The sequence below is a fragment of the Mixophyes fleayi genome, chromosome 7 (genome assembly GCF_038048845.1).
Source record: "Mixophyes fleayi isolate aMixFle1 chromosome 7, aMixFle1.hap1, whole genome shotgun sequence".
In the NCBI taxonomy this organism is placed as follows: domain Eukaryota; kingdom Metazoa; phylum Chordata; class Amphibia; order Anura; family Limnodynastidae; genus Mixophyes; species Mixophyes fleayi.
Window position 1 is genome coordinate 125,496,212 of NC_134408.1, and position 26,829 is coordinate 125,523,040.

Consider the following 26,829-nt stretch of genomic DNA (forward strand, 5'->3'; position numbering starts at 1 on the left):
GGACCACCAACTGCCGATATAGCCACATTGTCCCCTGCATTGTTTGGAGATGTCAGGATACATGCGGTGTAGTGTTTCTGGTAGCAGGTACCACCTGGTGTAAGGATTATTACATTTTTCCTCTTCCAAAGTCCCCCCATTTCTGTTTCCCAGGTTGATTGAAAGGTATATTTCCATATAGAGGCCATCTCACCAATTTATCCAGGGTAGAAGAGGGGCTCCTCCCAGATAGATAACAGAGACGAGAGTTGTCCGATAGGTGGAGATTGATACTCTCCCAAAATGCTAGTAGGGTCAAAGCCACTGTAGGGATGGATAGAACAGATTTTTGTTTGTGTTGCTTTTTGAGTCCGAATAAATTTGAGTGAGCTCTATCCTAGTAGGTCAACCTCTATACCTACCCAGCACTTTGTAGTTTGGTGTGCCAGGACAGAACTTGGCTCAAACATGTTGTATCATCATATTTGTGAGACAGAAGTAGCCACAGAAACCCCAGCCTGGCAGGAACATTGGCCAATATCAATGTACGCAAGCAGTTTTTTATAAGCCCATGTGAAATTGTTGGAGAAGGTTATTGATTGTCCGACTCAGCAACCGAGCTGGTAGAGTCTGAAACAAATAGAGGAACTTTGGAAGAATATTAATTTTTATTGCATTGGTTTTACTTGTCCAGGACATATAGTATTTATGAAGTGACAAGGTGCTGTATTTTGTCGATACGGTGTATAATATCAATTGTTCTTCTTAGGTTGTCGAGGGCCTGCGTTGACTGGATGAAGTAGACCTGATCATGGTGTATTAGGCTGGATAATATAGAATTTAGTCGATTTGTTAATACTTTTGCAAACACTGTAAAATCTGTGTTGAAGGAGATTGGTCAGTAATTAGCACAAATCAAATGGTCCTTATCCGCCCTCTCATCACTGCATTATCTGCTACCCAGATGGTTTGGAGGCCAACATCACTGTGGATTATTGGAGGGATAATCAGATATGGTCTCTGCAATTACAATTTGGAATCGGGGGTCGTTTAGGAGCTTTTAGTTTAATCTCTAATATGTTCTTCCTTTTGGGCCCTCAAGGAGTTTAAAAGGTAGCTGTGTCTGGTCAGACCTTGAGTTTATTTGTATTGTAGCACCCAGTACTATTGGAGAGATACCATTGCAACCCATTATCATATCTATCCTAAGGTAAGCTTTATACGGACAGGGTCAGTGTTTGAAGTGGACATTTAGAAGTGGCGGTATGAAAAATGCAACGGGAATAGAAGTGAATGGAATGTGATAGTTTTACAATGAAGGCCGTAGAAGTGGCGATACGGTATATCACCGTATACACCCCCACTTCATCCACTGTACACAGGAGGATGGGTTAAGAGCAGGTCATACCTCAAATAGGCCAATTTCCTTTATATGTTTGAGTTAGTTTGAGAGTGGGTTACAGTTATTGTTAGATCCATCTATAGAATCGTCTAGCACTGTATTGAAGTATCTGCTTGTCAGAAGTAAACATTTTCATGTTTTGTAAATCAGGGTTAAAATTAAATCCAGAAATAACTTTGTCTCATACTGGGCGCATATAAATTGGTCACAGTGATTTCCAATGGTTACCAGTTAAGATGATGATTTTTTACATGACTTTTGGGCATGACTAAGTCCAGAAAGGTCTGAAAACATAATGAGTCGACAAAGATACGCAACTCCCCAATTTTGATTATAGTCTGCACAAAACAATAATGCCATCCACCATATACATTTCCTTGTATTGGGAACAATTAAGCTTAGAACCGTTTGAAATAAGCGACCCTTTAAAGGAACTAAACAAACACTTTGTTTCAAAAAATATATATTTATTGCTTTTAAAAACAAGTATACAGAACAAAATATGATGGTACAAAACATTTTTTCATACTTGGTTAGAAATGAATTCATACAAATGTTGGGGAATGTTGGGGAACTCCCGTCTTACTCTTCGGAATTACAATGCATTTTATAAACATAGCATGAAAAGTTATGGTTGGGCCTCTCTTCTATGTGTATCAGAGTGTCCCGATCAAACACTAAGGCGTGGCTGTGAGTCTGAAAGAGAAAGAAAGTGGATGGAGATTAGTCTTTCATTGGAAAATTATGAACGGGTGGAAGAAGTGGTACTGAGCAGGTGCTAATACTAAAAATAAGAATACATTATTCATCCATAGACACAAAATAAGATCACACTAGGAATAAAACACCACTAATTATCTACACAGATAGAAGATATCCAAAAATTACAACTGGGATATAAAATAGTTGTTGTTTATATAAACAGAATTTTAACTAACACTGGAAATAAAATCCAGCACAAGGAACAAGAGATGTGATACAATGAAGGTGTCCAGATTTACAAAGTGCAAACAGATAAGAGAATTGCACATAGCACAATGAGAGTGGTATTGTGCAATTATCCATAAATAAACAAAATAAGAATTTAATTTACTAGAATCCAACAATGGACATCCTATGTTTTCAAACAAAACAGTTTCTAGCCATTCTGTATTTTTTATTAAAAAAATATTTGAAACAGTAATGTACAATGACTCTTTCAACCACTAAAACCCTCACAGTTTCAGCTAAATAAATTGTGGCGACTGCAGCTAATGAAGCTGCAGAGATGTCAGCTATTAGCTGGGCTTGGGATGCTGGTCATTATACTTGAAAGCAATTAGACCCACACGCACAACCTACCACAGCTTTTAAGGGGCAGCACGGTGGCTAAGTGGTTAGCACTTCTGCCTCACAGCACTGGGATCATGAGTTCAATTCCTGACCATGGCCTTATCTGTGTGGAGTTTGTATGTTCTCCCTGTGTTTGCGTGGGTTTCCTCCGGGTGCTCCGGTTTCCTCCCACACTCCAAAAACATACTGGTAGGTTAATTGGCTGCTATCGAAAATTGACCCTAGTGTGTGTGTGTGTGTGTGTGTGGGGGTGTTAGGGAATTTAGAGTGTAAGCTCCAATGGGGCAGGGACTGATGTGAATGAGTTCTCTGTACAGCGCTGCGGAATCAGTGGCGCTATATAAATAAATTATGATGATAATAAGTAGGGATGGCTATTTTTGCACCAGTTTATCGAGTTGTTCATGTCTTCAGTGATAAGTCCTTCTGGGTAACACTTTTACCCCACAGCAATAGGGGCAGGAGAGCTAAACATGTGAGTGCTCGCTAGGCTGACAAGGTTGGAATGCCAACGCCTCTATCTTTGTACAGAAAGTAGACAGTGGGATATTAACGGCTATAGTGCAACAGTTTTGGCCTCCTTGGTCAAACTGCATCTTTCACAATCTTTAACTGGAAAGAAGTCATGATAACCTCTGCAAGATACAACCTTAAACATGACATATCCATGAGCATTATAATGCACGGTTTACTATTTATTGCCCGAGTTTCAAACGCATCCCGTCAGTCAGTACTTAGTGACACCTGCCTTTGACAAGAATCACAACTTTGATCTTCCTCGCCAGCTAAGACTCTTTTCTGTTCTTGCTTTAGGAATATTTGCTCCTGCTTCCAAAATTATTCCAGCTAAGAAATCTTCTTAGGTCTTCTTGCAGGACACTGAGCTCACCACAGATGGTTAATAATATTTATGTCAGGGGCCTGTGAAGCTCGTTCTGAAACCTTAATCTTTTTCGGTAAGTACTTCATGGTTGATAATGAGATATGTTTTGGATGATAGTCTTCCTGAGATAACTTTTCAGCTTTAGTTCCTTCACCGACTCTGGGAAATAAGCTCCTAGGATTCTATAATATTTAGTATAATTCCTTTAGATTCTATTTCTTTGTTCCGCTAGCTGCCACAATACCCCAACGCATAATAGATCCACCCCCTTGCTGAATGGTGGGCAAGGTTTTCTTTTCTTCATACATTTCACTCGTTTTTCTCCAAATGTATGTTTTGTGGATAAAAAGAAAAAAAAAAGTGTTTTTTCAGTACACAGTTGTTTGTCCCAAGTTTTAAGTAAAGCAGTACTGTGAGTCACTGCTCCATGTCTGGAGTCCATTAAGCTCCTCTGCAGCGAAATACTGGTTCTTCTCTTCGTATCTGAGCAGTTTACAGAGTATTCTCAGTCTCCCAATTCATGCCTAACATTTCCCCCTAATTTCCCCCTAATGTCCATGATGTACTGGACATTGGGGTGTCCAAAGCTGGAAGCTTTTAGATATCTGTTTACAGCCTTCCCTGTAGCAGTAAATGATCTTTGTTAGGTCTGAGTCAGTTGGTCAGAGGGACCCTTAAGTGTGCACAGTAGGCACAACACACTGGTTAGAATATCTATAGAATTGAATATATTAGAATTGTTTTCACCCGGCTTAATTTAAAGTCCGAGGCAATCTAAAGTTTTGAGACCCTAAGAAAACATTCAGTTATTTTTTTTCAATCTGTTAAATCAGCAAAGTAGTAATAGTAAGTGTGCATTAAAATGTGCAGAAATACAGTATATCATGTTTGTACCCTGCAGATCTTGCAGTAACATTTTTTCCACTGAAGGATTCTGTCAAACATGCAATATTATCAGGGGAGCTCAAACTTTTGCATATAACTGTAAGGACAACTGTTGTCATTCAGGGCAAATTGGGCAATGCATCCATCTTTAAGATGGGGGTAAGTGGGAATAGGGTTGGGGGCAAAACTTTGCGTGATCGTGCCTCTAATTGCCATTTTGGTTTTGGAGATACGAACTATTTTTAAGGCTTTTTTTTTTTTTTTATTTAATTCTTAGATTTTTTTGCTTAACATTTTTAAATAAAACTTTTATATTTTTGGCCATGTCACAGCAAGAGAGACTTGAATCTTTGCAGCAAAATGACACTTGCAATAGTAATGCTAGCTGACATGCTGGATTACCTATCCTCCTGCCCGGACATGGCTGTCACTAGGCTGGCAAAGCCCAGTGACATCATAATGTTCCCTTTTGTATATATGGACGAATGTACAGGAACCAAATCAAATGGATCTTGGGCATGGCGCTGAAGTCAGAGGCTGCCACTGTCAGCCTGGTCCCAGCAGGAGCATATTAGAACATACTCCCAGAATGCCAACCTGGCAGGGCACTGATCTATATCCGGTCAGAGAACAGTGCCCTAGATGGTTAACAAGCTAAACTTGCAAATGTATATTTCTTACCACATCCCAAGATTCTTGCAATGTGATCTTCTTCAGAACTCTCCCTGTATCATTGCAATGCAGATCAACATGTGCTCTTCCTTGTACATCTATCTGCGTCACAGCCACCACCGTCAGCAGATCCAATTCATCTTCATACACTACAGCCTTGAATGTCTGGTGTGGGAAGTAACAAGGGTGAAAGGACTGGAATGAAGGATAATGGAATAGAAAGCTAACGGATTTATAAACAGAGATTTTCCACATTCCCAACTTATTTTAAAACCATGCATTACTCCACCTGAGAACTTTGGGGGACCTCCCCCATAAATAAATCAATGCAGCAGCATTCCGATACTTACAATTAGTTACAGCCTCAGTATGTTCTGAGCACAAGAGACTCTGATACAGGATTATAAATTATAGCAAGCTCTTGATTGGATGGCTGCAGCGCTTATCCAATGAGGAGCCGGATATCATTTAAAACCTTGTGTAGGATCCCCCCCCTCTTGTGACACACAGAAATAATTACAGAGACTGGCCAGCAGAGGTCCCCACTAGCTAACTGTAAGGACTGGAAGTCTGCAGATCTGGGAAGACAGCAAATATTGCTGAGGAGGGACAGAAGTACAAGTGTGGGGAAAGTGGGGGGCGGATGGGGGTTAAATAATAACTTAAACACCATCAAAGGAAAAAAAAGATAAGATAGCAACTAGTGGCATTTATAAATATATATGTAATTGTTTCAAGAAGTCGTCACAACTGAGGATATTTAACATTAACATAAGAGTTGATCATCAGGGGAATATTTTTTCTAGGCACAGGGAATGGTTATTGGCAAAAATAGAGAATAATAGAGATAACTAAGATAATAGAGATAGTAGCAGTATGACAATAGTAATATACGTTATGGAGATTGGAATGAACTTTTAGGAAATGGATTTTTATTCATAAATTGGCAATTGTCACACTTAAGGTTTTGCTTTCACTACCTCTGGATCACAACAATTATAACATTTGAAGGACTGAACTTGATGGACCTGTGTCTTTATTCAGACTTTGCTAATGATCTAACCCAGTGATGGGCAAACTACGGCCCGCGGGCCAGATCCGGCCCACTTAGAGGTTCTATCCGGCCCGCCAATATTTAAAAAAATTTCATTAATATATGCATAAATTATTAGGGCCGACCCTGTGTGTCAGAACCTTCATTTTTATGTCTTCCCAGCTATTTCCTCCATGAAACTTCATCCTCCTTCCTAAAAGGACACTTCGTATGTCAATCACTCAAACACCTGCCCGCCCCCTAATGGCTGAAAGTCATGTGAGAAGAGATGGGCTGGGCCATATACTAAGGCGGATTTCGATTGGCCGCTGTGTTGTCAGTTAGTGGCTCACCAGAAAGACGGATCTGCACCAACCTGCTGAAATAAGTGCTGTGTCTGTACGATCGCTGCACTTATAGAGGTAACACTGCTATATAACACCCTCCCGTCCCATTCAAAATATTTGTATTATATATTTCGATATTTGAGTTTTTTAATAAATTATATTGGCCCGCCTAAAGTTTTTCTTTTTTATTTGGCCCGCTCCTGAAAAAGTTTGCCCATCACTGATCTAACCATTTAACTGTTCACCTAGACATGCGACATATACATAGACAAGGGCTGCTATACCTTTGAAAGCAAAAACTGGCGCACCCATCTGACCTGAAGTTTACTCAGGACATAAAATGTTTTCCTGCTGTAGCTTTACAAGCTACAGTAGGTAATAATAGAAACAAAAAAGACAGTTGTCAGTGCTTATCCTTTACACTGCATATCTGTGTGTGTCTAGCAAACTGAAAACATGATGTATTAGTTCATATTTTGATCAAAACATTTAAGCCTGCATCCCAGCGTCATGGGTACCTCATTATATGCAGGTCCTACACTGACCTATATGCTTTAAACACCATTAACATGCAGTTAAAATCAGATGCACTCACGTCCCAGGTATAGGGGTTTACATCTAGCAAGGGCTGGCTTGTGAGCCACACCCAAATGTGCCTTAAATAGGCTTGATGGACAGCTGCTATGACAAAAAGGCAATATTTTTAAACAACATGTTTTTTCTCTGGTTTTGTTTAAAAATATTGCCTTATTGTCATAGCAGCTGTCCATCAATGATGAGGTGCCCTTGACGCTGGGAGGCAGGCTTAAATGTTTTGATCAAAATAGGAACTAATACCTCATGTTTTCATTTTGCTAGACACACACAGATATGTAGTGTAAAGGATAAGCGCCGACAACTGTCTTTTTGTTTTGTACACATATATGGGCATTTATATTGCCACGCATATGGTACCATATACAATATGGGATATACCGAGAGCAGGCTTATTGCCAAGCAGCTGGTACCATATATAGTATGGGATATACAGAGCGCAGGTTTGTCCAATAATAGAAACAAAACCATATAGCATACCATATACCTCATCCATTTCCATTTGACTTATTTATACCTCTTGTTCCGGAGCATCATCTAGTATATCGTAACGTCTTTTCACCCTCCTCCCAGACGCGGTCACAGTCACCAGATTATTCACCTAAAACGCAAATATATATACACATACTGTGTCACAGCCCTTTTGTATATATTGTATATAAGTAATATAACTAAATATCATGTATAACATAAACGTGATTATGTATGTCGTTTGTGGCGTTTAACGTACAGAGGTTATCTGCTGCCGGCAAAATGTTTTCCAGAGATGGCAAATAACACAGCACCGTTAATAGTATATTAAAGGCAATCATACAGACCATAGAACTGCAAAATAAAGGATGCTTTCCGCAGTTATAAAAATGAATGGAAACAGAAATAAAATAAAAAATACTTAATCCAAATAATGTTCCACTTTCATGTGTTATTTCTCCAGGTATAATAATGTAGTGGGCTTTAAAATGTACATATAGGAACAGATTCAATTCAGTGCGATGTGTCACTGGAACAGTCCACAGAGATACAGTCAGGTCCATAAATATTGGGACATCGACACAATTCTCATATTTTGGGCTCTATACACCACCACAATGGATTTGAAATGAAACAAACAAGATGCGCTTTAACTGCAGACTTTCAGCTTTAATTTGAGGGAATTTACATCCAAATCAGGTGAACGGTGTAGGAATTACAACGGTTTCTATATGTGCCTCCCACTTTTTAAGGGACCAAAAGTAATGGGACAAACTAAACAATCCTACATCAAACTTTCACTTCTTAATAATTTGTTGCAAATCCTTTGCAGTCAATTACAGCCTGAAGTCTGGAACGCATAGACATCACCAGACGCTGGGTTTCATCCCTGGTGATGCTCTGCCAGGCCTTTACTGCAAATGTCTTCAGTTCCTGCTTGTTCTTAGGGCATTTTCCCTTCAGTTTTGTCTTCATCAAGTGAAATGCATGCTACATCGGATTCAGGTCAGGTGATTGACTTGGCCATTGCATAACATTCCACTTGTTAGCCTTAAAAACTCTTTGGTTGCTTTTGCAGTATGCTTCAGGTCATTGTCCATCTACACTGTGAAGTGCCGTCCAGTGAGTTCTGAAGCATTTGACTGAATATGAGCAAATAATATTGCCCGAAACACTTCAGAATTCATCCTACTGCTTTTATCAGCAGTCACATTATCAATAAATACAAGGGAAGCAGTTCCATTGGCAGCCAAACATGCCCACGCCATGACACTACCACCACCGTGCTTCACTGTTGAGGTGGTATGTTTTGGATCATGAGCAGTTCCTTTCCTTCTCCATACTCTTCTCTTCCTATCACTCTGGTACAAGTTGATCTTTGTCTCATCTGTCCATAGGATGTTGTTCCAGAACTGCAATGGCTTTTTTAGATGTTGTTTGCCAAACTCTAATCTGGTCTTCCTGTGTTTGTGGCTCACAAATGGTTTACATCTTGTGGTGAACCCTCTATATTCACTCTTGTGAAGTCTTCTCTTGATTGTTGACTTTGACACATATACACCTACCTCCTGGAGAGTGTTCTTGATTTGGCCAACTGTTGTGAAGGGGTTTTTCTTCACCAGGGAAAAAATTCTTCTGCCATCCACCACAGTTGTTTTCCGTGGTCTCTCGGGTCTTTTGGTGTTGCTGAGCTCTCTGATGCGCTCTTTCTTTTTAAGAATGTTCCAAACAGTTGATTTGGCCACACATAATGTTTTTGCTATCTCTTTGATGGGTTTGTTTTGATTTTTCAGCCTAATGATGGCTTGCTTCACTGATAGTGAAGCTCTTTGGATCTCATATTGAGAGTCGACAGCAACAGATTCCAAATACAAATGTCACACCTAGAATCAACTCCAGACCTTTTACCTGCTCAATTGATGATAAAATAGTGAAGGAATAGCCCACACATGTCCATGAAATAGCTTTGGAGTCGATTGTCCCATTACTTTTGGTCCCTTAAAAAGTGGGAGGCACATATAGAAACCGTTGTAATTCCTACACCGTTCACCTGATGTGGATGTAAATACCCTCCAATTAAAGCTGAAAGTCTGCAGTTAAAGCACACCATGTTAGTTTCATTTCAAATCCATTGTGGTGGTGTATAGAGATCAAAATATGAGAATTTTGTCGATGTCCCAATATTTATGGACCTGACTGTACATCACGACCAATTGAATCTCCCCATAAAGAACTTATATTCTATAACGATTAAGTAACTAGCATGGACTCTGTTTCCCCCACCTTTTGTGCTTGTAGAATCTGTCTGACACCGTTACGTACTCCGTGAACATTCCAGTTTACCGTTATTGTGGTTGCATTGGGAGCGTGATCAAATGGCTCACACTTTCGAGTGTTTTCTTGCGCTATATTCCAAATAAACTCTAGAGCACTACTGGAGAAATAGCATGACATTAAAGATCCATTGAACTTTATGGTACACCACCTCAACACAATGCAAATTTTGAGGTTACAGTAAGAAAATGGAAGCAACATAATTTTCCTTGCAGCAACGCGTAAGCTGCATATATCTCTGCTGTGTGTGTGGAAGGCAGAGACAGTGCAGCATATAGATCAATGCATCTCTACATAGTACTGCTTCCCCGGCGGTGTTCTCCTGTTGCATTCTATTTGTAACGTAACTAGAGGAACAGATCCTGTGGACGAGTCCTGAACAGGCCATTGTTTTTGGAAGTGTACTACGATATAATGCATAACACCCGCTGAGCGGAAAATCACACCTATAAAAGTAAAGTACCATGTATACACACACTGCTTATCATACAGGCAATATCAGGAGAGGTTTTGTGACAGACATACAGGGAACAATGTTTAGGTGGTTACAACAAACCGTTTTTCTCACACAGTCTGATTAATTTTCACTATTTAATACATTTCTTGGCAGACAAAATATATTGTTAACAAGCTGATGACTTCTTCCATAGAATAGGACTGCAGGAAAAGTAGTGAGAATACAACCTTCTACTTACCGCGGGGTCTCTGACTGCTAGGATAGCGAAATCCTCAGTGACCTCGTATCTGTACGAATCTTCTTCTATCTCCTTCAGCCTTAGAACACTACAGCACAACCAAGAGGTAAAGACTGTATATTTATATCAGGACAGTAATCTATTTTACAATCGTTTACACTCAATCCACTAAAAGAGGATAGATGAATATATAGTTGCAGGAGTGAAATCACCTCTGGGTATAGATATTTATACATATGCAGCGGAAGCTCATGCTAATCATATAAAACATTGATAAATTAATATATTTCACAAGACCTTTTATGTGCCTAGACTCACAAGCGCCATTATCATCCAGTCCTTATAATCTGCTGAACCATATGTTGGCAGAGTGCAGCAGGAGCGGAAACAGAGAATTTGATGTCAGAAAAGGTATATCCCCTTTTCTAGAAAACCTCATCTATAATATAAATGTCTAGTGGCGTGTGTTAGTCTGTCTGTGTGTGTGTGGAAAAAATAAAACCAAGCTGCAGCGCCACCTGCTGGGCAGAGTTATACACTGACCTACTAAATTCTTAGTGTGTGTGTGGAAAAAAAAATTCAGAAAGGGCTGAAATTTGGTATACTAAGATGTTTTTAATTTGTTAATTTAATTTGTTAATTGTTAAAAGTGTTTATAAAGATTTTAAAAAAATATATATATATTTCTTGAAGGAGAAGTGACAGTTGGGAGTGGTTGGTGGTTGCCGGGGGTGACAGTGGGGAGTGGTTGGTGGTTGAGGCCTGGGCTATGGCCCAAATGCATGACAAGAACCTTTTTAACACCTTAAGTAGCTTGATTTGACTAGAATGCATGAGTATCATGCACGGGTTACGTTTGGTTGTGCAGCCCATACACCATTTCAGTAGCCTTCTAGGATTTGTTTTATTTTATTAATGTATTTTTGGAGATAGGACCTCCCAAAGCACACACAGCAATTAGGTTGGCTCTTACCGGTAACCTATTAAGTAGCTATAATTCCTCCTTCTTCCTATTCCTATTCAACCAAGTATTCTACTGGCTTCTCTTTACTTCATAGCAACAAACTTTAACTTCAAGGTTCCTGTCCTCTGTTATATGTAAAAAGTATATACACAAGGAACATACACTGACCACAAGAGCTTACAATCTAAAATAATTACAAAACATGAGACATGGTGCGAAGGGACAAAGGCAGAATCACTAAAGGAATCATTCCAAAATATAAATGGTATGCAGGCAGATGTAGCAGTCATGGTTTACTGGAAAGTCTCATAAAGCAGACACAGAGACACAGAGGTACATTGTACTGGTGTGGGTGTGATATACTGTTATATGGGAGGAAACTGGAAACCGTAAGATGAGCAGAAAAAGACGGAATGAAATAAAAATTAAATCAGTCCACATGGAATGGACACAGTGCAGTCCAAAGGTTTGTGGACAACACTATAACAATCTTCTTTAGTTTAGGTCATTGAGGATGATAATGTTCTGCTGTATTTAAATCTGCTCATACCACACTTTAAATATGATCCACTAAAGAGCACACCCTGTCACCGCCCCCAGACCTATGTGTAAGATATACAAGTCTGGGTCACGTGAGAAAAGGCCAGATTACAACTTCTTACATAGGATTCATTTAAGCAGGGGAAAAAAAAATAACAGAAATAAATATCTACTCAGACTGCAATTAGACTTATTGATTCGCAATGCTTAGGTCATGTAGTTCTCCCAATACAGTTTTCTCCATAGCTTTGAGCACTTTGCCTAAAATCTACTAAAACACCATTGCAAAATAACCCCTGTCTTCTCCACACCACCCGCGGCATGCCCCTGTTCATTAAATTGTATAGAACTTTCTGAATAACAGGTTTCTGGACATGGATCTCATACCGGTATATCACAATGTCCCTGAATTGAGGTGATCGGCCTGACCATATACACTGATCACTATAAGCTTATGCATGAAAAGTATCAAAGTACGCTTGTAAATAAAATATCAATGATTTTTACTTTGCATGTCCATTCAAATTCAATAAACCATATGGACACATATAATGCTTCATAAACAAAATAAAAAACATATTCTTCTGCATATTTACATTTTATACCGCTAGGCATTACAATAGGCATTAAACAGAAAACGAAAGACCAAGGCAGCCATGTGAGCTGAAGACCAAGGCAGCCATGTGAGCTGAAGACCAAGGCAGCCATGTGACCTGAAGACCAAGGCAGCCATGTGACCTGAAGACCAAGGCAGCCATGTGACCTGAAGACCAAGGCAGCCATGTGACCTGAAGACCATGGCAGCCATGTGACCCGAAGACCAAGGCAGCCATGTGACCTGAAGACCATGGCAGCCATGTGACCTGAAGACCATGGCAGCCATGTGACCTGAAGACCAAGGCAGCCATGTGACCCGAAGACCAAGGCAGCCATGTGACCCGTAGACCAAGGCAGCCATGTGACCCGTAGACCAAGGCAGCCATGTGACCTGTAGACCAAGGCAGCCATGTGACCTGTAGACCAAGGCAGCCATGTGACCTGTAGACCAAGGCAGCCATGTGACCTGAAGTCTAAGAAAGCCGTTCCATGCCTCTATGTAATTTCCTAATATTGTAAGGTAGTCATAGGGAATTATTACACTGATTGTGCTAGTGTGATTGCATAGTTCTATATAATGATATATATATGGAGCTGAGCTGTGCACAAAATATCAGCAACCTGTACTCACCTGATCTGATCAGGTCCAACATGAATTATTCTTTCTGAAGCATCCGGGTGAAAGTGAATCCAGTCAGGTTCTAATGAGCAGTATTTCATTTCCCGTATTCCATTATTTGCCTTAAGCAACACATATGTGACATGAGGAGTGTGGGATGTGGTAATTCCAGAAGGAAAACATGTGGAAGGAAAGATATTAAAGGACAGAATATCAGGATAATAGAAGAGAGGGAGGAAAACATAAGCAACACAATTATTATACACTTAATGAACTAGGGTCTTATACACCAGAGGTGTGCAACCTGTGGGGCAGAACTCCAACAAGGTACCAGAATATACTTCTGAGGCCATTTGATTGTCAGATAAGCAATATATTCTATCAGCAAATGCTTTTTCTGGGTTTCTGAACACATGGATATTGACACATTTTATTTCCTTTACTTAGCTCTCCAAAGCGATCCACACATACATTGATTATGCAATTTATGCCAATTACCATGTGATCAGATCTGGGTCAGTACAGGCCAGATATATGGACTTCCAGCTTGTCCAGATCTGATTGGTGTCACATACCATGTTTCTATAACAGCCAAATGACTATGAACAGAATATAATCTGATACCATTTTCCAGCCAGCCCAATAATGCTTGATCAATGCCATATTTTTGTGGGCAGAATGATTGCAAGTTGCTAAATAAATCACAAAAGTAGTCATTAAACCATAACAACGTAAACAGAGAGCTTAACAGTAGTTAGATCTTACTATTACAAAAATCATGAATATTGGCTGGCTCGCCAACGAATAACCTATTTAAATAAATGTGACCAGCCCAATTATACCTCTGAACCTCATTTCATGTAGCTATGTGTTCACCCACATATATGTATACTATTGCTGTCTCTACTACAGTTGGGAGATGGGTTAACGTTTGTGTTGTGAACATTCTAATGCTGATAGGTTACAGGATAATTCTAGTCCCACCCACTTCAAAGTTACTTACACTTAGATTTCCACCATGAGTGTGCTTATATTCACATAAACATCTGAGTACAATCAGCAAGATTCTATATGAAATATTTACTAGACCTGTTCACAAACTGGATACATAATGCACAAAGAAAGAAAGTTAAATATATTTCACAAATATTAAGTTTTTTTAAATTACCAGGCTGTGGTTGTCCATTGAGCAGATGTGATATATCCCTCTCTCTTTTTTCTTGTTTGGTGTAATTATATAATGCCAGGGATATCCCCCAACTTGAAAGGCATTTTCTAGACAAGGCACTTCAAACAGAATTGGGGGCCGTTCTATAAACATAAAATACTAATTTATTATATATCAGCTATATATAATGATATAATATCAACAGGAAAATAAATAAATATATATATATATATATATATATATATATATATATATATATATACACACACACACACACACACACACACACACTATATGGACAACCATATTCGGAGGCTTGACCATTACACCAATGGGCAGTCTAATGACATTGTATTCAAATACATATACTTTAATATGGAGTTGGTCCCCCTTTTACAGCGATAACAGCTTCCACTCTTCTTGGAAGGTTTTCCACAAGATGTTGGGAGTGTTTCTGTGGGAATTTGTGCCAATTCACTCTGTGGAGCATTTATGAGGTCAGGCACTGATGTTGGACAAGAAAGCCTGGCTCGCAATCTCCGTTCCAGTTCATCCCATAGGTGTTTGATGGGGTTGAGGTCAGGGCTCTGCGTGGGCCAGTCAAGTTCTTCCACACTGAACTCATCAAACCATGTCTTTGTAGTCCTTACTTTGTGCACTGGGGCACAGTCATGTTGGAACAGAAGAGGGTCTTCCCCAAACTGTTGCCACAAAGTTATCCAAAATGACTTGGTATGCTGAAGCATTAAGATTACCCTTCACTGGAGATAAGGGGCCCAGCCCAAACCCTGAAAAACAGCCCCATAACATTATCCCTCCTCCACCAAACTTAACAGTCGGCATAATGCAGTCAGGTAGGTAACATTCTCCCAGCATCTGACAAACATCTGACAAACCCAGACTCGCCCATCTGACTGCCAAACAGAGAAGCGTGATCATCATTCCTCAGAGCACGTTTCCACGCATTGGTCTTGGTGATGTGAGGCTTGCATGCAGCTACTCGGCCATGGAAACCCATTCCATTAAGCTCCCACCACACAGTTTTTGTGCTTACATTAATGCCAGTGGAAGTTTGGAACTCTTCAGCTATGGAATCAGGAGAGCGTTGCCGACTTTTACACACCATGCGCCTTAGCAGACGTTGATCCTGCTCTGTGATTTTACGTGGTCTTCTGCTTCATGGCTGAGTTGCTGTTGTTCCTAAACGCTTCCACTTTCTAATAATATCACTAACAGTTGACCGTGGAATATCCAGCAGGGATGAAATTTCTCGAACCGTCTTATTACAAAGCTGGCATCCTATCACAGTACCACGCTTGAAGTCACTGAGCTCTTCAGAACGACCTATTTTGTATTACAAATGTTTGCAAATGGAGACTGCATGGCTGGGTGCTTGATTGTATACACCTATGGAAACGGGTCTGATTGAAACACCTCAATTCAATACTTAACAGATGTGGCCAAATACGTTTGTCCATATAGTGTATATACACATATACATACACTATAAAATACAATTTATTTAGAATAACTGATGATTTATTCATTTAGGAAAAATTTAGTCACAACATACTCCCGTGTGTGCCAAAATTTGTAAGGTTCACTGGGAACTGCCTAAAAAAATAGGAATCAGGGGCACAATTATGGCATTACTGCTGCTAGTGGAGAATAAGGGTCTAGTCTACCACTGGGGACGCAGAAATACAACTTACATTAATGTGCACAAAACGCATAATGAACTTTATTAATAAAGGCTTTTCTGAATCAGAAAATAAAGACAATCCACCCAAAAATATGTATAGGGACTATCACAATGTGACTAAATATGTAATAAGCTCCAATGTGCTGTAACCCATAGCATATAATCAGGTGCTTCTATCATTTTTATTCTGTGCCGACAGATGACAGCTAGAACTGATTGATCTCTATGTATGGCTAATTTTAAAATGGCTTTAGAAATGAATAAAATGTACAAAGGAGCATGAATATATCTTATGTGGCCACAATTTGACTTGTAAATATTTAAATTACAAAATGCCTTTAGCACTCCCAGGTCTACAGGTAGAGTCCAGTAAGAGGAAAAACCAGGTAAGTACCTGTCAAGGTGATGTTACAAGGAATGCCGAATGGAAAGTCCCCAACTGTTCCCGTTTTTCCATTCCAAGTGCAAGTCTCCCCTAAGACACATTTCTGCTGCATAAACTAAAAAGACAATATTTATTGCATGGTTAGAGCGCCTTGGCATTAGGACAAAAAAGGATATTGGTGGTTCAACTGGTAAACTGTGTAACTGATTGCCTACAGTCCTAAGGAATCGATAGGCTCCATTCTCAAGAGTAGTGGTTTAACCCATACAATGCCTCCACTGTTGCTACACTCTAAACATAAAATAAATGTTTAAGGAACACAAAAACTAAATAAAACATTGTTTATTCGATATAAAAGAGCTACTTTTAACATCTGCAAACATTTAATGCGGTAAGACTGGACTGAGCATTGTACCTTTGTGCTATTTATGTGAAAATGTCAAAGTTGAGGTTTAGTTGTTCTTTAAAGGGATGGAAACCCTCAGCATTAATAGCGATTGGCCAGCCAGTTCGGCAGCAGTGAGGTCATTAATGTCTGAAGAGGGAGACCCAGGATTTTATGTCGACATCATGTGACCAGCTCACAACTTATCCAGATCACAATAAGTATTGCAATTTGGACGGGTGTATCTATTTCCCTTTAACAATGATGCCATTTGTGGGCCTCAATTTTTTATTTCATTTTTTTTGCAAAAGTTACCCAAAAAGTCAATGGATGCTTGTGATCCCTAATGCTACTTTTTTAAAAATCTTAGAGAAAGGATTACTGTCAGCGTGAGGACCCAAATAAAATATTAAACTGATAAATATGAATGTACATGATTTCCCCTCGAACCAAAGTGCTTGAAAACATTTGGTCAGTCGGACCAGGTAATTAAGTTAAGCCCAGACCTTCTTTCATGAAACTCACCTAACGTATGGAGATCACAGCCATGCATTCGCTTTGATCCTACATTCCATTTCCTACTTAGAGTGGTCTATCTAATTAAGGCATTGTAAAACAAACTAGCATACTAGGGACACATTTAAAAGACCTTTAAGGCAAATACAAAAGATTAAGGCTAGCCAAGCATGTATATAAGAAATATTAACTTAAAAAATCATGCCTTCATATTTCATACTTCGTGTAATCAGTGTGCCATTTTGTACTTAGGGGCAAAAACCACACAAGGGTTGTGAAGTATAGATAACAACTGTATAGGTAAACCACAGTAGTCACATATTTTTTGGAATGAAATTTGATATTACTGTAATTCCATCATATTTGATATGTAAAATTGAGGGAGGTTATGACTGGTTTAGTGAAGAGGGAGTTATATCTCTAGGATATGTCCGAGAAAAGTTATGGAAGGTAAAAACTTTTAGACTATTTTTGGACAAACTATAATTGAATTAATACCCTGGGTGTGAAAGGGCAGATTGTCAGCTCTTGGGGTCTCAATCTAATTGAAGGACTGTCCAATTCATTCAGCCTTGTCCCTGGCATACAGATTATGTTACATAAATTTCATTCTCAGCAATTTCATCCCATTTGTTTTTATAACTGTATTGCATTTATTTTTTGTATGTCATTCATTATATGTTTTTGTTTTTATTATATCCAAATGCTCTGTACCTTTGCATATTAAATCTAAAATTAATTTTGTCCTCGATAGCCTAACAACTCCATTAGCCTTTTTATGATGAATATGTCTTGAAAACATTAACCCTTTGAATGCTGGTGTGTGAACTGTCAATCCATTTAGCTAAGCCTTGTGTGCCAGCAGGGGAGGGCTGGCAAATTTTACTCCGGGGTGCAAGACTCGACTCAGCAGCCTTTTAGGAACATCTTAAGGGAAAAAAATGCAGGTGACCCAATGACCCAGCCCAAGGTAGTCCACTATGGGACCGCCCCGGGGTACAGATGCCCTCTAGCCCAGCCTGCACCTGTGTGCCAGTGTGTAACAGAGGTTTTATGTGTTAACCCTCTGATTGCTGGTGTGTGCATTGATATCCTGTGTGTTACAAGGTGCATAGTGTGTGCCAGTAAACTGGGGTCCTATTGCTCTTATTCAATAGGTGGTGGCAGATCAATGGTGGTGGTGTGTATGGATGTGAGAACACTGTTTGGGAGCAATTCAGCAAATCTATCACCTGTGTGATATGTGAGAGAAAGACTGAGTGCTGGAATCGTGTGTAACCCCATATAGAAAACGTCTCACAATCAGGGAGAGCATTCATGACAATTACACATACATTGCTTGTTTAATAAGGATGCCCCACTAAACTCTAAGATTAGATGTTTATCATGTGGGCATGAAACATTAGTGAAATCAACTCTGCAGCTTTATTTGAGGGCGCCTGCACTGACTTTAGTATTTACTGTACAGTAAGGTGACTTGTAACCCTCTAGCTGTTGTGGACATACACATCCCAGCGTGCCCTGCTAACTGCAGATAGAACTGTGATAACCACACGTAACAATGATTAAGCCAATACCTGTTTAGCGATTCTCTCAAAACTGTAGAGCCGGACCATGCCAGCACTGTGCATTACAATGATCATGCCATTACAAATCATTGCATCAGTTACGTTAGATCCAAAAACCTGTGTACACAAGATAAACAACAGTAAGTTTTAAAAAAAGAATTCTGAAATTACAAGATTCATTGAAGAAAGTCTGTTTCCCTTGTTGTTATAAAACCACAACTGCAAATAGCTTAAGCCAGTGTCTATTGTTTTCATAAACCCTCTCCTACCTATGTTTGGGACCACTGCAAATAACCTGCAATGCCATGATGCTCCTGGGCTCAAAGTCTGGAGTTTGACATCTTAAATCTACCATTTATTTACAAATCAGGTGTATCGACAACCTCCAATTTAGAAAAGTAAAAAGATCCACAGCACATATCACAATTTAGTTGAGATGACAAAACTAAACGAAATGGTCCTTCCCTTCAAAATAAAATATTTTATAATATTTTAACAACATTCTGTAAGCATCATGTACAAGGCAGTTAATGCATGTGTAGGGACAGGACTGCCCCCTTGTGGTCATACACTAGACCTACAACAGAGAACCCACTAGAACAAAAAATTAAATACATATGAATACAAAGGGCTGTTTGTACTAATGAACATAGAGCACTAGTGCCCTGTTTTTGGCACAAAGCGTGCCTTATATAGTATGAAGGTAATACATTAAACGCAGCTCTGTTTCACAAAACATGTATTCAACTTGTTAGGTTAATGAATAAAAAACCCAAAAAGTGGCAAAATATAGTAGTCTGTTATACAGTGATTTTTGCCCTGTAAACACAATATAGATTATAAGCAATCTTGTTTTATTGCTGTGTTTGTCCCCAATTGTAACGTGCAATGGAATATGCTGGGGCTATATAAGTAAATGTTAATAATAATGAATAAATCCCATCTTACATTTTTAGCAATCTCGACTACTCCCACTAACGAGAGAGGGTAAACGTTGAACACTGCAAAGTAAACCAACACCGTCCTCTGAAAGACAACATAAAATATGCCATTGTAGAGCACATAATACGGAAAACACATTTAAAGAAAAAAAGTGTTCATTGTACAGCAATACATAATCTACTCATAGTTTGTTAGGGTTTTGCTGTGAAGGCGATTGCCAGAAGTCCTGACTATATACGAGTGTCAGGACCCTGTTAAATACGAATTCTCGGAGTCCCTGGGGAAAGTCCTTTTATGCTTTGAAAGGTAGGGAGAGATTACTTTATTTATTTTAATACAGTGGTCTCCCCAGAAAATGTTGCCAACCGGGTGGCATTAAGAAGTAGACGGGTGGGGGCATTTGTAATACTTTGCAATACTACTGAAAAATGTTGGAGGTTATTGCCCACACCTGCCAGGACTGGTCAGACTGGTGGTCAGTGGTCTAACACACACTGCTGGCTGTAGTGCTCACATAGTGCCTGTTCTAATAGGAGAAACGATGGTTTATTCTATTATAATAGGACTCTGTTGGGCTCCAAGGTCCGGATGGCAAGTAAAAACAGCCAGGTGTAACACCCGGGAAATAGGTGCTGGGGGAACACTGTAATATTTAACTTATGACTTGTTTACAGTATTGTTACACTTGTTATGCATTCTTTTTAAGGTACTTTGTAATTCATTACTACTTTGTTTTTATATTAAAATATGAACCGCTAATTTTAAATACAGCACTTAATCCTTACCCTGTGTAACCTCAACAGCACTATGACAAAGTCTGCTCAGTCGAGGAAAGTACAACAACTACTGCCAATAATTCTGTTAGTGGATCATCATCACCATTTATTTATATAGCGCCACTGATTCCGCAGCGCTGTACAGAGAACTCATGAGAGAGAGAGAAGAGACAAGAGAGACTAGGGTCAATTTTGATAGCAGCCAATTAACCTACTAGTATGTTTTTGGAGTTTGGGAGGAAACCGGAGTACCCGGAGGAAACCCACGCAAACACGGGGAGAACATACAAACTTCACACAGATAAGGCCATGGTCGGGAATTGAACTCATGACCCCAGCGCTGTGAGGCAGAAGTGCTAACCACTTAGCCAACGTGATAGTGCATGAAATTCTACATTTGTGTGAATTCTCCCGTGTATAGTAAGCATCTCTGCTTGGAAACACGTACCTGCTGGGGCTCGGAGGCGCAATTCTTTTGGACAGACTTCACTACTAGAGTCTCCTGGGGGACATCCCAAGTAATATACCTGTTGTAAACAATGCACAAGACATGTCTAATATTTTCTGAAAGATGAATCAAGATTTCATTTGAAGTTCTGCCACACACAACATAATGCACGCAGATACACAAAACCTACACACATGATTAGCTTAATACTCAAGTGTGTTTTATAGAAGAACAATATATTTTGTTAATCAGAACTATGTCATTCATACATAATATAAGGGACTGTTTTGAAGATTCCGTCCCCGCTCTGGTGCAAACTGTCCGGTTTGATGGCTGCTCATTAATAGCTGCTGTGACACAAGACAATTGGAATATATCCTGTACATATTGGATAAAAAATGAATGATAAACATTAGAAAATTAAATGTTATATTAAATTGGCCAATAAGGTTGTGGGTGTATGGAGGACCATAATGCCACAGAATAGCAGGTTCATGATGTAATCATCAGTGGTTGAAGTGGAAATTTAAAAGTGGCGATATGTAAATTATAATAGGAATGTAAGTGAATGAAGTGAGATAGCGTTACAATGAAGGCAGTAGGAGAAGTGGCGTATGGCATACCACCGTATACACCCCCACTTCCACCATTGGTAACCATACACAAGGATCATTTTATTGTGATGTAAGTGTCATCATGTATCCATATAGGATAAATCATGCCTCCTATACCCTTACAATGTCTATAAATTCCCCAATTGTTCCTCCACCTAGTCTTCGGCATCCCACCATATAGCCCCCTCGTACGAGCTGATATGCTTTGACATGATCAGTTTCAGCGAATCACCCTTTGTTGTAATGTCTATTCTTATTAAAAAAAAACAAAAAAAAAACAAATTACATTGGCAGGACACACACAAATTTAGGCAAAATCACCTTTTTTGCTGTAGACATATCTATCACCTTCTCTTCTTTACAAACACTACAATAGGACTAATTTGCTTTACTTTTCATAACCCATCAGCCCATTGCTGTGACAGCTTCTGAACATCCTGTCTGTATTTTAATTAACTCTACAGTTACCATTAGCAGTCATTATAGGACTAGTAGTTCCACAGTTCCAAGACCTCTATGGCTGCAGTCAGCAAGAAGGAAGAGCGGACAGCAGTGGTTAAAAACGCAGAGAGACAGGCAGAAGTGGACAACCTTATGGCTTGTCTACTCCTATCTGTATATCTAGGTATGTACCGGCTGCAGGGCGCTCCATCCTGCCTACTGCTTAACACTGACAGGTTGAAGAAGAGGACAACAAGGACTAGAGGCAGCAAAGGCAGAAACACAGATTGTTAGGTGTGTCTAGAAGTAAACAAATATAACAATAAAGTATTTTTAAATAAACAAAGTAGAAATATATGAATGATTTGGTCATATGTAAATTGTTTGCAGTGAGAGATTAGCAATCTATTCATTTCAATTCAGGAGAAATCTGACAAAGGTTTATGGATAAGTGAGAATCTAGAAACGGCGTCATGTATGCAGTAATGCTGTGGGTATTTAATAGAGATATTTTGTTCTGTCACCTAAATTTTCTGTATGACCCAAGGTAAATGCTCTGCAGTGTTTCCCCAGTATCGGCTGCTATCCGTAGTAGCCAGTTCTGTCCAGTAACAGTTATTAGTGAGGAGGTATAATCAGATGCCCGAGAGAGAGATTCCCCCTGGAAAATAAGACCAAACAACACGTTTATATAAATGCACAATTTATCAAACATAATTTTACTTCAGAAAGTAATAATAGTAATATTTCCCCAAGTTACTGAAACTACAAAAAAATATATATGATTTTTATATTATATATATATATATATATATATATATATATATATATATATATATATATATATATATATATATATATATATATATATATATGTTAGATCCTTTTTACACTGGAATCACAATGTTTATGAAGACATTTATAACATAATCATTTATGTTTCTCGTTCATCCAACTGGGGATCATTGGAAACCTTTAGTAAAGAGACTTAGCCAGGAATGTGGACACTTTATATTTGTACGCTAAGGGGGAATTAAATTTGGCACGAGGGGCGGAACAGTACTCAAACCTTAGCTCATTTCCCCTACCGTCCCATAGAGTTGCAAGTAGAAAATGTACAGTATTATCCAGCAATTCTGCGCAGCCTGACACTGAGGCGATATCCGGTTGCACCTTGTGGCTAATTGAATCCCCCCTTAAGGGGAAGATTCGATTCAGCGTAAAAGTCCCGTTGGAGCACAGGGTGAAGTGCTACTGCTTGTATGTCCAGGTATTAAGGTACATTAAACATTGCTTTATTTGCTTGCACCTGAGCAATTCCAAACGACATGCATGCGCACATCGGCAGTGGTGGATTTTAATAACACAGGTAATCTAGCTGCTTTTAATGCTCTATATGTATATCAAATCAATATACTCCCCCTACTTGGGTTGAATGCAGCATGGTGTATTATTTTGATGCTTCAGGAAAATAGTAACATCACCCAACTCCTGTGCTACAACATCCCAAAAAGTTGAAAGTAGTGTATACTTTATTGCATTCAACGGTAACATGTAGATTCTATAGATTTGGAGAGGATTTTTACACCTGTAATGTAATGTCATGGTGTAATGTTTGCATGGTTAATTGAAAAAGATGCAGGAATGTATTTGAAAGATCACTGACCTGCAATCGTGCCATTTGCCTGTAGTATGAGTGAGGAGGTCTGTGTAATTTACTTATTTCAGAGTGCTTGGGGTTTATGTTTGAACAAACACATCTATTTAGCTGCTTAGGCTCTCGGCTCCTGCTTGCCCCTGTGTGATTTAGATAGATCTAAATAAAGCTTAGTGAAATATGAATGTATAGCTCTGATGTAAAAATAAGCAGATTCTGGCAGCAGGGGGGCCCATTAGTTAGAGCCACTCTACGGGGCATATTCAATTCTTTGAAGTCCCCGCAGCGTTAAAACTATTACCGTTATTACGGTAATAGTAAGCTGGATTTCAGCTCGCAGCTCCCTGAGCCGCGAGCTGAAATCCAGCGAGAAAACTACCGTAATAACGGTATTTACGCGCACTATTACCATAATAACGGTAATAGTGCACGCGCCGAGAGATTTTTGGCGTTTCCGCCAACAATTGAATATGCCCCTATATATCAACCACTGATAAAAAGGTCACCTTTTCGAGAGAGGTAATTACACCTAATTATGAATACTCACCAATGGACATTCACATAGTACTGCATCTTCAATTTTTTCTGACTTCAAACATCTAGGTGTTTCATACAACAGTTGTGGTTTTGAAGCAATACTGAATACAAATAAAACAACATTCAGGTAATGTAACTTATTGTTGTATTACTTCATTTATAATTTAGAGTATATGCATTAGAGCATGTGTTTATAACTGCCCAATGCTGCATGTTTATAATCTATGAATATATGTATTTAAGGAATATAAAATCCATATAATTTATCCTTAATTCCTCTTTAAGATATTTTTTTTGAATAAATAAATTTTCCTCCTCCTGCCTTCCGTTACTTTAAGGAGGTGATCTAACTAATAAGGCTCATTTTACCATTTGGGCAAATACCTCTGGATAATTAAAATGACTAATTAATTAAAATATAGTTGTTAATAGTATTATTAATAACTGTTTTATTATTATTTGTCAATTTTCTGAATATGGACTTGTGTCAAATTTTTGTCTGGCTCGTATGGCTGCAATTTGACTGGATATTTACAAACAAATTAATTACCTGCTGTAACAACAACCATAGTTGGCAAAATAAATTCTTCCGTTTACATAGTTGATGGAAGACTTTGAATGTTTTGTCCACACTTTGTTGAATTTGGTGTTTTTCTGAGGAAAGATATACATTATTTAGTGTATATTTCATTTTGCTGAAGAAATACCTATTATTAGAGATGTATAAATAAACCATACTTAACAACTTTCTGAAGTTGGCTTCCGGGAGCCTGCCGGGGGAGGTGGGCGTGAGGGGGGAGGGGCGCCAAAAATCGTCCCATTTTGGACCCGCCCCCCTGTGATGTAATGACGCAAACGCATCATTTTACACCAGCGGGCGGACCCAAATGCCGCGATTCACGGAGAATCGCAGCATTTTGGACCAAATTCTGCCAACTTCACTAGGAAGTGGGCAGAATTCGGGAGATTGCCATACTCTCCCGGGAGTACGTGAGACTCACCCAAAATGCGGGAGTCAGTTGGCAAGTATAAAATAAACACAGCTGCTGCATTTCTCAATTATTAATCAACAAAAAATGAAAAAGCATTGTGTTCATTCACTGAAATAAAAGTTTCCAAACATTGCTCATTTATTAACCTACTCTCCATTGCACCTATAAAAAATACTTTCGCAGGACGATAAACATGGTCACAATGACGCTGTCCTGTTGTGGGGTAAAAGTCAAAAACCACCCTCTATACACTTCCAAATAACATGCATATGATCACTTCACAGTCCCTTTATGAGAAAAAAAACTATTACAAAGGACTGGCCTGGTGAAATATACCTAAAAACTGAACAAAATAAATGCCACACTAATGATAAACAGGGGGTTTAATAATTATAAAGAACAGTATTTTATAACCAGTCAATGTGTGGCTTCCAGACTAGGACCAGAATGCTTTTGGGGGTTGCAAATCTATTCTATTGAAATTATGCCACTAGGTCTAGTTTAGAACACTGCATTAAGATGCAAAATTGGCATTGAACCACTGCAACCAATCATCAAAAAACTTTCTTCTATGAAGTGGAAGTCATACAATAAAAGCAAGTGTCCAATTTGAAAATTGGCAAAAGAATAACCTGCTCCCTTGGGGAAAATCTATCATTTTAAAATAAAAATAAAATAAAAAAAATCAATAAAACATTAAATTGTAGTTTTTATAGTCACATTACCTGACACACGATGTTCCTTAAAATGTCCATGTTAAGTCTGTGGTTATTGTAGACGCTCTTTGGGAAGGAGCCCAAAGCCTTTCTGCTGACAAGAGTGCAGACATTTTTCATAACCCCCGTCCTTGAGTAATATCTTCTGACAGTCCTTTGGGGAGATTTGCCCGAGTTTAGACTCCTATCAGAACTCATTGCTACTTAACCTAATTCAAAAAAGTAGTCAAGTATTTTAGTTTTAAAATGCATTGTAACTCCATAAAAGAACAAGTTTGTAGCACCATAACAATTATTTAGCAGGGCTTTAGTTTAATTATATAGACAACTGGTATTGCAATTTATATTCCCTAAAATGGAATGCTTGCTACTTGCATGTTTTATAGTATACAAAGAAATGGATGTGTAACAAATAGAAAATATACAGAAAATAAGAGTTTGCAAACGTTTAATTCATGCATTAAAACAACATTATTTGTAAACAAATCAAGACACAGAAGAACACAGCAATTATACACTATACATAACATCCTGTCACTGACAAACAGATAACTTACACCATCATACACAGATTTGAATGGTTGCAGCAAAGCATTGAAACCACACAGCAACAATCTGTTTTTTTTTCCGGGTTG

The 26,829-nt window shown here is 38.8% G+C and overlaps 1 protein-coding gene across 3 annotated transcripts; it reads right to left on the minus strand.

The window, feature by feature from the left end:
• Positions 1–1,827: 1,827 nt before the first annotated feature.
• Positions 1,828–26,829, minus strand: DCAF17 (DDB1 and CUL4 associated factor 17). Of its 3 annotated transcripts, none has more exons than XM_075180652.1 (15): positions 26,752–26,829; positions 26,204–26,403; positions 25,037–25,140; positions 24,497–24,587; positions 22,817–22,953; positions 21,238–21,316; positions 20,020–20,097; positions 19,081–19,188; positions 16,612–16,717; positions 14,516–14,658; positions 13,360–13,469; positions 10,628–10,715; positions 7,645–7,728; positions 5,163–5,318; positions 1,828–2,077 (listed from the first exon to the last, which is right to left on the minus strand). In XM_075180652.1, the coding sequence occupies exons 2-15, from the start codon at positions 26,390–26,392 to the stop codon at positions 1,964–1,966; spliced, it is 1,587 nt and encodes a 528-aa protein (XP_075036753.1). In that variant the 5' UTR covers positions 26,393–26,403; positions 26,752–26,829; the 3' UTR covers positions 1,828–1,963. The 3 variants fall into 3 exon arrangements, with proteins under 3 accessions (XP_075036753.1, XP_075036755.1, XP_075036756.1); XM_075180654.1 differs by having other exon boundaries at positions 26,204–26,348; positions 26,752–26,819; XM_075180655.1 differs by lacking the exon at positions 7,645–7,728.